The sequence below is a fragment of the Puma concolor genome, chromosome C1 (genome assembly GCF_028749965.1).
Source record: "Puma concolor isolate L17-30 chromosome C1, mPumCon1.1.hap2, whole genome shotgun sequence".
In the NCBI taxonomy this organism is placed as follows: domain Eukaryota; kingdom Metazoa; phylum Chordata; class Mammalia; order Carnivora; family Felidae; genus Puma; species Puma concolor.
Window position 1 is genome coordinate 19,253,346 of NC_141674.1, and position 13,350 is coordinate 19,266,695.

Genomic DNA, 13,350 nt, shown 5'->3' on the forward strand with positions numbered 1-13,350 from the left:
TAGCCAGGGTGGCAAGGAAATGCAGACAGCTGAGTTGAATCTTGATTCCACCCTTCGTCCACCTCGGGAGATTTTCATGGCCACTCTACGTGCCAGAATCCCCATCCGTGGAATGGGGACACGAAATGTGCCCTCCTCATGGGGCTGTTGGAGGCTCGAGAGAGGCACTGCCCACAGGCGCTCAGCAGCAGGGTATCCGCCTCCACAACGGCTGGTGGCTGTTGCTCTGTCTCTGCCGAGGCCCGTGTGAGCAGCTGTGCGTCCAGCCTTTTACATATGCGGTGTGATCCCTCGCCCTCGAGACGGTTCTGCAAGGTGGAGTTATTGTTGGTGCGGTTGTACAGATGTGGAAATGGAGGCAGCTAGTGAGTGTGGCTCCCAGCTCAACCCTTCTAGCCCCTTCCTGGCAGCTCGGCCATCCCAGCGACTGGAAGGACCCTCCCCTGGGCCCAGCTCCGTACCAGGCTGTCTCCGCATTCAGTCTGCCATGTGTCTGTTTCTTGGGAGTGAATAGGGCCTCTTTGATTTCCTTTCTTTTCCCCTTTCCAAAAATCATCATCTTGTTATCAGAGGCACACATCTGCGTCTCTTGGCTCTGACCCACAGGCTGTGTTTGCTGCAATCAATGCATAGCTCTGTGTGGCCGTGATGTATATCCAAGATGGCACTGTGACCCTGAACCTGTGGGCCAGGGAGGGCAGTGGGAGGCCCCCCTGATGGGGCTGAGGCGAGGCAGCTGGCTGACACTGCCCTGCACTCAGGGCTAATTCTTCTTGTTCCGGGACTGGGGAACAGCTGCCCCCCAGCTTGGGGGCATCCCTAGCTGCCTCAGAGCCTGGGCCCAGGTACTCCCTGCCACTCTCCCGGTGGGCACTCGCCAACCAAGATGGATGGCTCCCTGAATTACTCCACGAGGGGTCCCCGCTGGGTCCTCTCCCAGCCACTCTCCACACCGCAGCCAGAGGAGCAGCCGGAAGCCATCCATTTCTCTCCCTGAGTCCTGTAGCCTGGCCCCGCCCCCTCACCCCGGCCACCGTCCTCCTCCCTCACTGTGTGTAGTGACCTCCTCTCTGCTCCACAGATATGTCAAGACTCCCCTCAACTTGGTCTGTTGTCTTTGCTGTGCATTCTGCCTGGCCTGTACCCACCCCTTCTTCTGTCCTCCGCTTCCTTCAGGCCTCGGCTCAAATGCCCCCCCTCTCCTGGCCTCAGGCCCTCCTCTCCCCTCCTTTACGACAGGCATTACTTTGTAACTGGATGTTGTCTGTGTGACGCCTGGCTGCTGTCATTCTTCCCCACCAGGCCTGCAGCTTTTAGAGGGTGGAGATCAGGACTGTCCGCTCCCCTCTGTGTTTCCTGAGCACTCAGAAATGTGCTTTTGGGTGAATAAATCAATCTCGAGCAAGCGACTTAATTCCTTGAAGCTTCAATCTTTATCTGTAAAAGAGGGACAATAATAGAATTGTCACAAGGTTTAAAAAAGACGTGTGTGAAACATATGGCCCAACGCCTGGCACAAAGCAAGTGCTGGGTCAGTGCTGAGTGCGGTTATTTTTATTAACCCCTGGCGAGGAAGGGGTTGGTGGTTGGCGTCGAGGAGAACTCCACATTCCACAGGCAAACCTTTGTGGGGTGCTGGCCCTTGGCAAAATCTCGGGGTGTCATGGGATTGGTCTATGCCCCCCCACCCCCACCCCCAGCGCCTCACACCACACATCAGCCGCCTCTGGCAAGGGTCGCTTTGTCAGGGGGGGCTTTCTCATCCGGGAATGAGGCCGTGGGAGGAGGGCATCCGATCCTTCAATCAGCAAGTCCCAGCGACGCCTTGACTTGGCTTCGATTAACCAGGCTGAGATTCAGCCCCGAAGACACTCACTGCCCAGGATGGACTGGAAAAAAAAAGGACACAGGTGACACGGATTGCCATAATGACAGTTGAAAGAAGTTCTTTTGATAAAAGTGTTCAGAGGAAGAAGACCCCAGATCCAGGTGGAGGAATCAAGGATATCTTCATGGAAGCAGCAGCATTTTCTCTAGGACTTAAAGTAGACATTGGACTGGGGAGTGTGCAGAGACATTTGGGGTGAGAGGAGGGCATCCCAAGCAGAGGTAGAGCTTGAGTAAAGGGCTGGGAGCCTAGAAAGAGGGGACCACACAGTGTAGCTGGAGTATGGAAAGACTATTCAGAAATAAGGCTGGGGGCACCTGGGTGGCTCAGTCGGTTAAGCGTCCGGCTCAGGTTATGATCTCATGGTTTCGTGAGTTCAAGCCCCACGTCAGGCTGTGCGCTGGCATCTTGCTTGAGATTCTCTCTCTCTGTCTCTCTGCCCCTCCCCTACTCGCACTGTCTCTGTCTGTCTCAAATAAATAAACTGAAAGAAAGAGAGAAGAGAAGAGAAGAGAAGAGAAGAGAAGAGAAGAGAAGAGAAGAGAAGAGAAGAGAAGAGAAAGAGAAAGAGAAAGAGGGTACTGTATCAGTCAGTCTCTTCCAAAATAATGCTGGGGAACAATTATTCTACAATGAGTGGCAGACAAGGAGTGTTTTGTTTTTTTTTTTTTTAAGGTTTATTCATTTTTTCAGAGACAGAGCATGAGGAGGGAGGGGCAGAGAGAGAAGGAGACACAGAAACCGAAGCAGAGAGCCTGATGCGGGGCTCAAACTCACGAACCATGAGATCATGACCTGAGCTGAAGTTGGACGCTTGACTAACAGAGCCACTCAGGTGCCCCTAGGAAGCGTTTATTTCTTATTCATATAGTTGCAGATAGGCTATCTGGGCTGTGCTCAGCTGGGTCCAGTCTGCTCCATCTGTCTCTCACCCTTCCTGGACCAGTGGCTGTTTGAGATTTGTACTTCTCACTGTGAAAGGTAGGAGTGCAAGAGGGCAGGCCCAACCATGCAAGCTTATTTCAAACTTCTATTCAAGTCATGTTCACTAATCCCATTGACAAGTCTCACAGCCGAGCCTAAAGTCAAGGGCACAGTTTAATTCCCCACTCACCATGACGCCAAAGCAAATTACATGGGCAAGACCAAGGTTGATGGGCCGGGGATGTTTGCTTCTCCCATGGAGGTGAAGGGAGGGTACGGAGCAATCTTCTAACTTAACAGGTGAAAGCCAGGTAGAAGCCAGTGTGTATGGAGGGACTCAGCAGCTGCCCAGAGCTGCGGCTGGACTTTAATGTCTCTCGGGGTGAGCAGCAGAAGGCTCCGTCTTTTCCTTTCCTGCCAGTGAGCGTTAAGTGTGTTGAAAATGCCACAGTGCCTGCCCAGCTCCTATCCTGCCTTCCTGAGGGCTCATGCCTCCTCCCTGCCTGGCGTGAAAGTCATGCTAGTCTTTCCTGCTGGGCCAAGGAGGTCAAGGATCTGCAAGGGATCCTAGCTTTGCCAGCCCCGAGGTGGCTTCCTCTGCTGGAACTGAGCCTTACGATAGCAGGCCCACGCACTGAGCACCTAGGTGTGGTGCGCTGGGTATATAAAATTCTCTTGGATTGAATGCCTGCTGAATACTCTTTGTGTGCATTTCTCTGAACTGGCCACACCCTTCTAAGAAGGAGACCTTATTCCCATTTTCCTGAGGTCAAGTTAGTTGCCCAGGATCACACAGCTGGGAAGGAACTAAGCTAGGATTAGAACGGAGCCTACAAGGGTGTATGGTCTGGAAGGTGGTACCTGGTCACAGCTCTGCCCTGAGCTACTGAGCCACTGTGTGACTTTGGAGACACCACTGTAGCATCCTGGGCTCCAATTCCTCTGTCTGCCTTTTCTTCTCTCCGAGATGTCCTGAGATAAAAGCGGCTCCAAATTCGACCCTCAGCACTGTCAGAGGGAGTTTTAAAAGACAAGTTTCCCGATCGGGCAGCACCCTCAGCTCTTACTTAAAAACAAACTAATACGACATTAACGTCTTTACAACACACCCTGTTTTCCAGTGAGGAGCCCTGTCCAGTAGACTAGTTCAGTGAACCATGTCTGGTCATCTGTCACATTGACCCTCATTCAGCAGTCGGCCACAGCAAAAGTCCTCCGGCCTGTTACGGCAGCAAAGCGTGACATCTGTTTGGGAAGCCTGGAGGAAGCCATTAGTTCCACGAGGGCCGTGATGTCTGCACGGCCCCATTTTGTCCCCGCGACAGTGTTTTCCTTGAATACCTGGCCACTGCTGTGTATGGTGTGTTTTCTCCGAGGCCAAGAGCGCTTTTAAAGTGTCCGAGGATCTCCAGGAAGGCGCTGTCAGTGTTTCCACTAGCCGTGCATTCATTCAACAGCCGTCTGCTCTCACCTTCTCTGTGCCTGGCCTGGGGATGGATGCCCGGGCCACAGGGAAGAGTCAGATCCAGCCAGTGCCCCCTGGGATTCACAGGCACGTACGATGTGGTGGGAGCAGTGCCGTGACCAAGGGGCCTGCGGCAAAGTGGGGCAGGCTTGCACAGGAGGGAGTGGGCAGGTCTGCTTGGTGGCTCAGAAATTCCTGAGAGAAGACTCCACGCTCCAGCCAAGCCCAGGACAGAGAGTAGGTGCTCACCAGGCCAACTCGGAAAAGGAAGGTATCCTGGGCATAGGGACCCATGTCAGCAGAAACCCCATGGCCTTCGGGGAGCTCCTGATGACATCATGTGGGTAGAGCATCACGTGCACAGAGAGCAGCAGAGAGGCTGGTGAGGCTGCCAAGGCCTGGACCACAAGAACCTGGTGCACTGTGCCCAGGGACTTTGAATGTGATTAGGGCATCGAGGGCCTAAGAAAGGCAGTGGCATCATCAGATCTGATCATCTTTTATTGATTCACTCCTAGCAAGAGCGTCCTGTTGAGTGCCAGGAATAGTTCCTAAAAAATATCTTTAGTCCTTCCAGAGGCTCCAGGAAACCTCTGCCTGGAAACACACATCCTCTGAACACAATTTTATGTGATCCGGGAAATAGCCATCGTGGGAAGATTCAAGAAAAGTATTATTCCTGAAGGAAAAAGAACCCTCCCAGACCTGACAGAAATGCAGAGGTCCTAATCCCTAAAAGGATTTCATGCAGCCAGAAGACGTCACCATCCAAGATGCTGTGATATCATGCACTTTGGGGTAGCGGGGATATCATTTCCATCATCCCCGACACCCACAAAGCAGAACGTTCCAGTCGCTACTGCTGTATAACAAATTCCTCCAAAATTTGGTGGCTTAAGACAATTCTTTTATTATGCTCACAGATTCAGTGGGTCAGGAATTCATAAAGGGCACAGTAGGTACAGCTTATCTCTTTACCACTGTGTATGCGCCCTCAGCTGGAAAGGCTTGAAGGGTAACTTGACAGGTGGAGCCCACGCGTGTGGGATTGGTGCTGGCAGTTCAGAAGGGGCTGTCACTCAGAAAGCACACACATGGCCTCCCCGTGCGTTCTCTCCTTGTGGGCTCCATTGTCCTTCCTCACAGTAGGGTGGCTTGTTCTAAGCACCAGCCTTCCAGGAGACGGGAAGTGGAAACTGCCAGTTTCTTAAGGTCTAGGCCTAGAAACTAGCACATCGCCCCTTCTGCTTTATTCTTTTGCTCCCGGTAGTCACAGAGGTCGACCCAGATTCAAGGGGAGGATCCTTGGGAGGAGTCCTTCTCATGGGGTGGGGTGCACTGAGGCAGCCATGTTTGGGAAATACAACCTGCCGGACAGCCACACTGAGAAACTGAGAAAGCTTGGAAGCTGAGAAAGAAACACTTGTGTTGTTTCTTTACAGATTAAGAAAAGTCTCTGTGGATTGTGTCATCAAATTAAATGCAACCATTAGAGTATGGCTCTGGGGATAGTGCAGTAATAGGCTATGCTTTGGGTGATTTTTTTTCCTTCTGAGTGTTCTTCCTGGAGCTTATGTTGCCCGGCCTGACCCATTTCTCTTTGCTAATACAACATCACATAAAAACCTCGTGGTCATTAAGACAGCAGACTCAGGAGAGGGGATACAAACCCTGTCTAGCAGCCCAGGGTTCCTGCCCAGGCAGCCCTGGGGGGTGGGGGAGGGAGGAGGTGACAGGAGCCGGGGGCCAGTCCCTTACAGAAACTGACCCACGCACAACAAATAGCTTCGCACAGGACAATGGTGTGGACACACACAGCCACCCTGGCTGATCTGGCCACAGCCTGGTGGTGGGGTCTCCTCTGTCTCTTGGCACCCGCCCCTGGAATAGATAGCTAACCTGCCCCGGGCGTGGTCACCACAGACACCTGCACGGTGGGCTCAGTCTATTCAACCCAACACATGTACCTTTGCCTCTGGGTGCCAGACCAGAGCCAGGCACTGCAAAACGTGAATGAGCCACAGCCCCTGCAAACCCTCCCCACCCAGAGTGATGGGCCTTTTATTCTCAAATACTCAGCAGGCACCTGTGATGGGCTGGAAAGTGTCCTGGGCAGTGGAGGACAGCAGCGAACAAAACAGGGCTCTCCCCTCCTATGTTCCCTTACGAGAAGACAGTAAACGGGGAAGCAGATCCACACATGACGTCTCGGGGATAAAGGTGCTGAGGAAGAACAGAGAGGCAAGGGAAAAGCGACAGAGGTGTTGTTGTTGTGGCAGTGTGATGGAAACTGCCAAGGCCTAACAGGGAGCAGGCTTGGAGGGCTGCAAGAACAACATGGAGTGAGAGAAATAGGGAGGAGGAGTGGACGATGAGGCCGAGAGGAAGCCGGGGCCAGATCACAGGGCCTCAGAGTCCAATGGGAGCCATGGGAGGGTTGTGAGCAGAAGAGTAGCACAGAAGGACTGGCATTTTCAAAGGATCTTTCTGGCCGCCACGTTGAGGATAGATGGGTGGAGGTGTGGGGGTGGGGGACGCAAGGGTAGAAGCCCAGGGGCCAGTTAGAAGGCTCTTGGGATAAATCCAAGAGAGAGAAGAAGGTGGCTGGACCCAGGGGGCAGCACAGAGGAGGGGAGAAGTAGGTGGAGTCTGGAAATGGTGCAGAGAGCCACCAGGATTTGCTGCGGGATAGGGTGGAGAGAAGAGAGATGCAGAATCAAGGGCTGGGGCACGGCTCTTGGGAGGAGGGGCTTGGCGTTAACCACTGTGGTTGAGGAGTAGGTTAAAGATGAGACGCCTATGGTCTCCCGGGGGTGAGGACAAGGTCCTGGCTGGGAGTTGACATTGGGGAGTCCTCAGCATGTAGGTGGTTATTGAACTAAGGGAATGAGGGAGGGCAGAGAAGAGAAAAGGCCCAGTGATGATGGAGCCCATCCATAGTGGCCTGGCGAAGAGGAGGAACCAGCAGAGGAGACTGGGAAAGTGCAGATACAGGGTTAGAAAAAGAGTGGCATCCCGAAGGCCACGGTCCGCTCAGAGCAAGCACGATGCCAGGGAGAGTAAGTGCATCCGTCAGAGATGGACAATCCTGGCTCCCTGCCTTTCCCACTTCCACTGGGAAGCTATTTCTTGAGCCGGAGATGAGTCTTCTGCACCCCGGAGCCCTGCTCTTCCGGAAGGGCAGAGACACATAGCTTAGCAATTCTTTGTGGTGCACCGAGAGTGAGGCAGCTCTTGTGGTGGAGATGGGGGTGCACAGAATGGGGGCAGACAGTGTGGGCCTGGAGGAGCTGCTGAAGGTTTTCTCAGGGGAGGAGGGTCCAGGGAGGGCAGGACCCTCACGTAGACCATGGAATGACGTTCACAGTGGCTTCCTGAGGGTGGGCTCTAGATCTCTCCAGGTGAAGGTGGGGTGGGGAGGCCGTTCCTAGCAGTCTGCGGAAGAGTCACAGAGGTAGGGACATCTAAAGAGGCCACAGGGAATGGTGGGAGGCCTACTTGGGTTGGGGACTCTGACCTTTGGGGCTGCTTGGAGACAAGGTGCAGAACTGGTGCAGAGAGGCAGCGGGAACCCTTGACCCCAAGGAGCTCGCAGTCAGTTAGAAGGTGAGCAGAGCCCCAAGGTTCAGCACAAGGGTAGACACACCAGTGGAAGCTCTCTCCGCAGGAGGAGCTTGGCTGGATGGAATCAGGGAAGGCTGCCAGTGGGAGGTAGAGCTTGGAGAGCGTGTGGGCTTTGAGTGTGGCCAGATGCACAGAACGGCTTCCTGGCAGAGAAGAGCACACGTGCCAAGGTATGGAGGCAGGAGTGTGCAGCACGTGTCCAGGAAGCAGAGCTTGATGGGAGAGGAGATTAGCCGGATCCTTTGGAGTCAGACCCAAAAGGCTTCACCCCCACCCCCCCACCCCAACCTTATTGCATGGGCACTGGGAAGCCGTTGCAGCTTCCTGAGCTGAGGAGGGACACAGCTGGGTCTCGTTTTAGGAAGACAGGTCAGGCAACAATGTACAAGGTGAATTTGAGGGGAAGGGGAGGGGTCCTGGAGGTAGGAAGACCCTTTCAGAGGCAGGTGCCCACCCGGATCGGGGATGTTAACGGCCTCAGCAGCAGACACAGGTAGGACCGATGTGACACTTTTCCTTTAAGTTGGGCCAAAGGTTTTGTAAGCTGCAGCCTCATGCCGCACTGCCCTGTGGGGCAGGGAGGGGCTGGTAAAGCAGGAGCACCACAAGGCCTCGGTGACCCCAGAAGACTGTGGAGGGGCTGCCCAGGGCCAGTTGAGGGCAAGGAGGGCCACGCTTCTGTGTGTTGGGTGAAGCTCACATGTACCTAACACTGTGCCAGCACCTTTCCATCCACTGCCCCGCTTAGCCCTCCCGGCATCCTTAGGAAGTAGGTCCTACTGTCGTCCCCATTTTGAAGATGAAGGACACAAGACTCAGAAAGGTACAGTGACTTGCCTTGGCACACAGTATGTGATGGAACCAGGATTTGAACCCACATCTCCCTGACCAGGCCAGTGTTTCAGGATGAGCTATGGGACCCAGGAAATAAGAACAATGAACTAATTTGTCAAGCACTTAACTCTGCCCCAGGCATACACAGGTGTCTTTATGAGAAAGGCCAGGCACTTATATGATGCATTTATCTCAGCTCAGGAACCTGCAGTGGCTCCCCAGTATCTAGCCTAGTGGCCTTACCTCACTTTACAGAGGAGGACTTTGATATTTGGAACAGATGTGTGGCTGGCCCCAAGCTGGGGTTTGAACCCAGGGCTGTGTTCTTTTAACACACCTCACTGCCTCCTGCCTGGCGGGGGGGGGGGGGGGGGGGGGGTAGGGGGAGGTGTCCTTTGTGCACAATGAGCATTCAGAGCTAGAAGTGGGAGAGTGAGCCAACCTGGAACCTGTCTCAGGGCCAAGGCCAGTGGAACTTTCAAGCTGGCTGCCTGCCTTTTTGTCCCCCTTCGGCTCTGTGCGTCTAAATCGAGTACCTATTCTCTGAATAGGGTTGTGTGTTTTCCCCTGGGGAGCTGCCCCAGGCCAGCTGCAGGTACAGATAGAGTTGAATTCGGGATTGGGCCTTCTCTCTGGCCCAGCCTGGCCACTGGGTAACCTCTGGCCGGGAATGAAAGGCTTTCCAATAAGTGCCTTGCTGGCCCGCAGCCCGGCTGTGTGGTAGGTGGGGGCCTGGGTGAGAGGTCAACTGAGGAAGGATACAGGAACCTGAGAGCCGGGCAGAACTTTGCCAAAAGCTCCCTTAGCGAGCTACCTTCTCAGCCGGGGCCTCCGGAGCATTTGGGAAGGAGAGCTGGTCACGAGGAGCCCTGGCTGCCCTTGTGGCCCAGCCTAGACCCTTGGGCTTCTGAGCTCAGGCTCAGCCCAGGGAAGGAAGGCCCCTGGGGTAAAAACACTGGACAGCTCAGGGCAGGATTCAGAAATCAGACACCCTGGGTCTCGTCCCCTTGGCCTTGGGCTTCTCTTCAGGCCCTCCCTGGTCAGAGCGGCCTCCTGTCCCTTGGAGGGATAGGGCAGGGTTATCAATCAGATCCAACTGTTTTCACAAGGAATTGAGAGAAGTTGGGTTCTGCTCTGCCTTTGATCTAATCCTGGGTATGTCCCAACCCCTCTCTGGGGGCCCTCTATGAAATTTAGGGGCGGGGCAGTGGGATCTTAAAAATCCCTTCTGGCCCTTAAAAAATCCGGTGTGAGGCCCTGTGGTGTAACAGGAGGGGGCCGTAGCTTCAGAGCCAAGAGGACGGACACCAGCTGGTGCTCCGTGGCCGGGCGCATCTCGGCATCTGTGCATCTCGGGCCCATGGGCGTTCCCATGCCCCACTGCCTCTTCATCTGACGGTAAAGCGTCCCTGTGAACCGGGTTTGGCCATTGACAACCACAGGGGAAGCAGCCAGCATAAACCAGGAAAGTTCAACTTTGTTTGACTTGGGTGTTTTCCTACCAATCCTTCAGTGTAGGAGGAGTTGACGTTCTGGAAATTCACTTCATCCCCAATACCAAAACCATCTTGGGATGCCTGACTCTGGATTGGGGAGCCCTTGCTTCTGGAAGCAGATTCTAAAGCCTCCAGCTTTACCCTTCTCCCAGTTTCTCCTGATCTCCCTCTCATCCTTTTCCAGGCCTAGGAAGGTGGTGGTTTGAGTTTCAGGAGTCTCTGCCTGCAAAATCAACACAAGTGAGTAGTTAGAGAAGCGCTAATTAAGGAGATTAGAGGCTGACTCTGAATGCAGGTGTGCCCGCAAAGCCCGAGCTCGTGCTTCAGACTCAAGTGGGGCTCAGCCCTGTGCGCTCCAAAGCTCCTCCAGGGGGGAGGTGGAGCCTGCGGTCCTCACTGAGCCTCTTCAAGGCGGAACCGTCAGTCCTCCTGAGCTACATGCCAGTATCTAAAGGATTTGCTGCTACTTTACTTTAAAGGAGGCAGCTGTCTCTTACAGGAAGCCCTCCAGATGGCCCCGGGCACATCGCTTTCTCCCTCCTTTCTTCCTTCATGGGACTCTACACTCAGGCTGTGGTTGTGCCACGTGGGGAGGCCTTCCACATCACTCTCCTGCCCAGCCCGTGGTGTGGAGAGCTGCGATATTTTGCACCATTATCTCAGCCCTTACTCCCCAGGATAAGACTCTAAGGCCCAGTAGCAGGGGCCAGGCCTCAGAACTTGCGCTTTCTGGACTGACCATCCTAGAGTGGCCACAGAACCTTTGGTTTGTGCATTTGTTTGGTTTCTTTGCCCAAACATCCCCCCCCCCTTTTTTTTCCCAAATGGAAGTAGGTTTCTGGTTATAAAAATAATCCATGAGCCGAAGAAGTCAAAAGGCACCTGTAATCCCAGCACTCGGGAGGTAACTATTGAATCACATCTTGCCAGACTTAGTTCTGTGTAAGCTCATCCACATTTGGCATACAATAAAGAAATTATATTGTGTTTGGTTTTTTATTGGTTTTTTTTTTTGCAACCTACATTTTTTAACTTAACAGATCCCATGGATATCTCCCCAATAAACACAGGCCTACGTCACCTGCATGGATGGCTCCATAGTCCTATTTTATGTTTGAGCCACAATTTATATAATCCCCTATTGTTGGATTTGGAGTTTTTTCCCAACTTTTCCCCATTGTATATGGTACCGCAACAATAAATACCTTCCCAGATAAATATCTGTGAACATTTTTTTTTCTTTCCTTGGAATAAAACAAGGAATAGAATTGAAAAGTCAGAGGACTGGCATATTAGGGTTTTGTAAATGAAATGCCAGTTCACCCTCTCCCCAGTGTCACAGAAAAGTAATGGGCGCCTGACTGGCACTGATGGTTGGCTTGCTGGCGGATATGGGTGGACTGAGGTCTGGGAAGTGATTCGGCCTGTGAACTTGGTGTCCCAGGCGGCTGGCCCCCGGCCACTGCCCCGAGGAGGAAGCAGCCTGGGGTGGGCGGAGGGGGGACGCTTGCTCCTGGACTCCCCTTCAAAGGCTGGTGGTATTGGAGCCTCCCTGGATCGTGCCTGGGCCAACCTTGGCCTCGGAACCTGCCTAGGCGTTTAGAGGGGGCGTGGAGAATGGTAGCTTGTGCGGCTGGGGATGGAAAGGACAGGAATGAGCCCGGGTCATGCCTCCGATCTCTGTGCCTACAGGAGGCCTCAGCGGGGCAACCATCATTGACTCCCTAGACACCCTCTACCTCATGGAGCTGCAGGACGAGTTCCAGGAGGCCAAGGCTTGGGTTGAAGAGAACTTCCACCTGAACGTGGTGAGTCAGACACCCTTGGGGTGTTGGAGCCAGAAGGGGTCCGGAAGGGCAGTGGCCAGCTCCACCCGGTCACTTCTGAGACCCAGAGACTCTGGCCCCAAGCTGCACAGCAGAGCAGTCCTGGAACTGGGGCTCTGCCCTCTCTGCTGAGCCCCCTCTCCTAAGACCAGCCTCAAGGTGGCGTTGAGCTCTGGCCGGCCCAGGAGTATTTACCAGCCTGTTGTCCCCTGGGAGGGAAGACAGCCAACGACCCTTCCTTCCCCTCCGTGCGAGGTGGCAGGCACCCAGGAAGTCCCTTCTAGGATTGAATCTGTCACACAGAACAGTAGCAACAGGAGGGGAGAAGTGGTGTATCTGCTCTGAGCCGCTCTAACCTGGAGCCCCCAGCTCACTCCATGCCGCCCTCTAGAGATGGGTGAGAGGCTGAGGAGCCATCCGGAGAAGGTGGGAGAAGGAAGGGGTATCTTCATAGGCCCACCTTGTCCCTGTGCAGATAGTGGATAGAGAATGGGCATCAGGCAGCTGCCTATGGTGCCAGGTGCTGGCAGGTTCGGGGAGCCTGGGGACATTCAAACAGGCGGGGTCCTTGGAAGAAAGCAAGATGGGGTCACATCCCCTCTCTGAGCCTTGGCTCTCTCACCTGGAAAACGGGAACGGAAACCTCGCGGAGCCCTGTAAGGCTGAAAGAGAGAAGAGCTTCGCAGGTGCTGTGTCAGTGGAAAAGCTCTCCCAGATAAAGGGACAGTCATCGTTGTTGTCGGCAGTAAAGGACAGTGATGTGGGGAGCGCTGGGGGGGCAGGGATGGTAATAGCAGACCCCTCTAGGGAGCCACGCCAGGCACCGCGTGTGCGCCGGGCGGACGTCTCACCTGTACCACTCAGCGCCCCGTTGCCACCTGCTCAGGATGAAGAACCTCGGGCAGAGAAAAGCTAAATATCTTGCCCGAAGTCCCAAGGCCAAGTAAGAGGCCGAGGTGGGATTTTAACCTAGATCTGGTCCTTGGCATGGTGCCCCAACACCCCTGATTCACAATCCAGACCTAAGAAAGAAAACAGTGATTGAGGCAAGTGTGGACATGCCCTGAGGGCTACAGAGCTGAGGCTGAGGATTGCTGATTACCTACAAGTACCTTTCTGGCACCCCTCCCTCTCAGCCTCGGCTTTGTCCCATTTGCCCCAAAACCTCCTGGGAGAACATTCCCCTTCCCCCTGCCGCCCCAAGGAATGGCCGCCCTACCGTCCAGCCAGGCCAGGAGTTCCCTCAGGAAGGGGAGGTGGCTGGACTAGAGAATCTGCCTCCCCTCAGGCTAA

At 54.3% G+C, this 13,350-nt stretch overlaps 1 protein-coding gene across 2 annotated transcripts in view; it reads left to right on the plus strand.

Moving 5' to 3' along the window:
* MAN1C1 (mannosidase alpha class 1C member 1) overlaps window positions 1–13,350 on the plus strand; it is a 141,340-nt gene that overhangs the window by 94,957 nt on the left and 33,033 nt on the right. For both annotated transcript variants that reach the window (XM_086716084.1, XM_025934927.2), the window contains exon 3: window positions 11,924–12,039. In XM_086716084.1, the coding sequence (XP_086572210.1) occupies window positions 11,924–12,039 (116 nt within the window). The remainder of the gene's footprint in view (window positions 1–11,923; window positions 12,040–13,350) is intronic.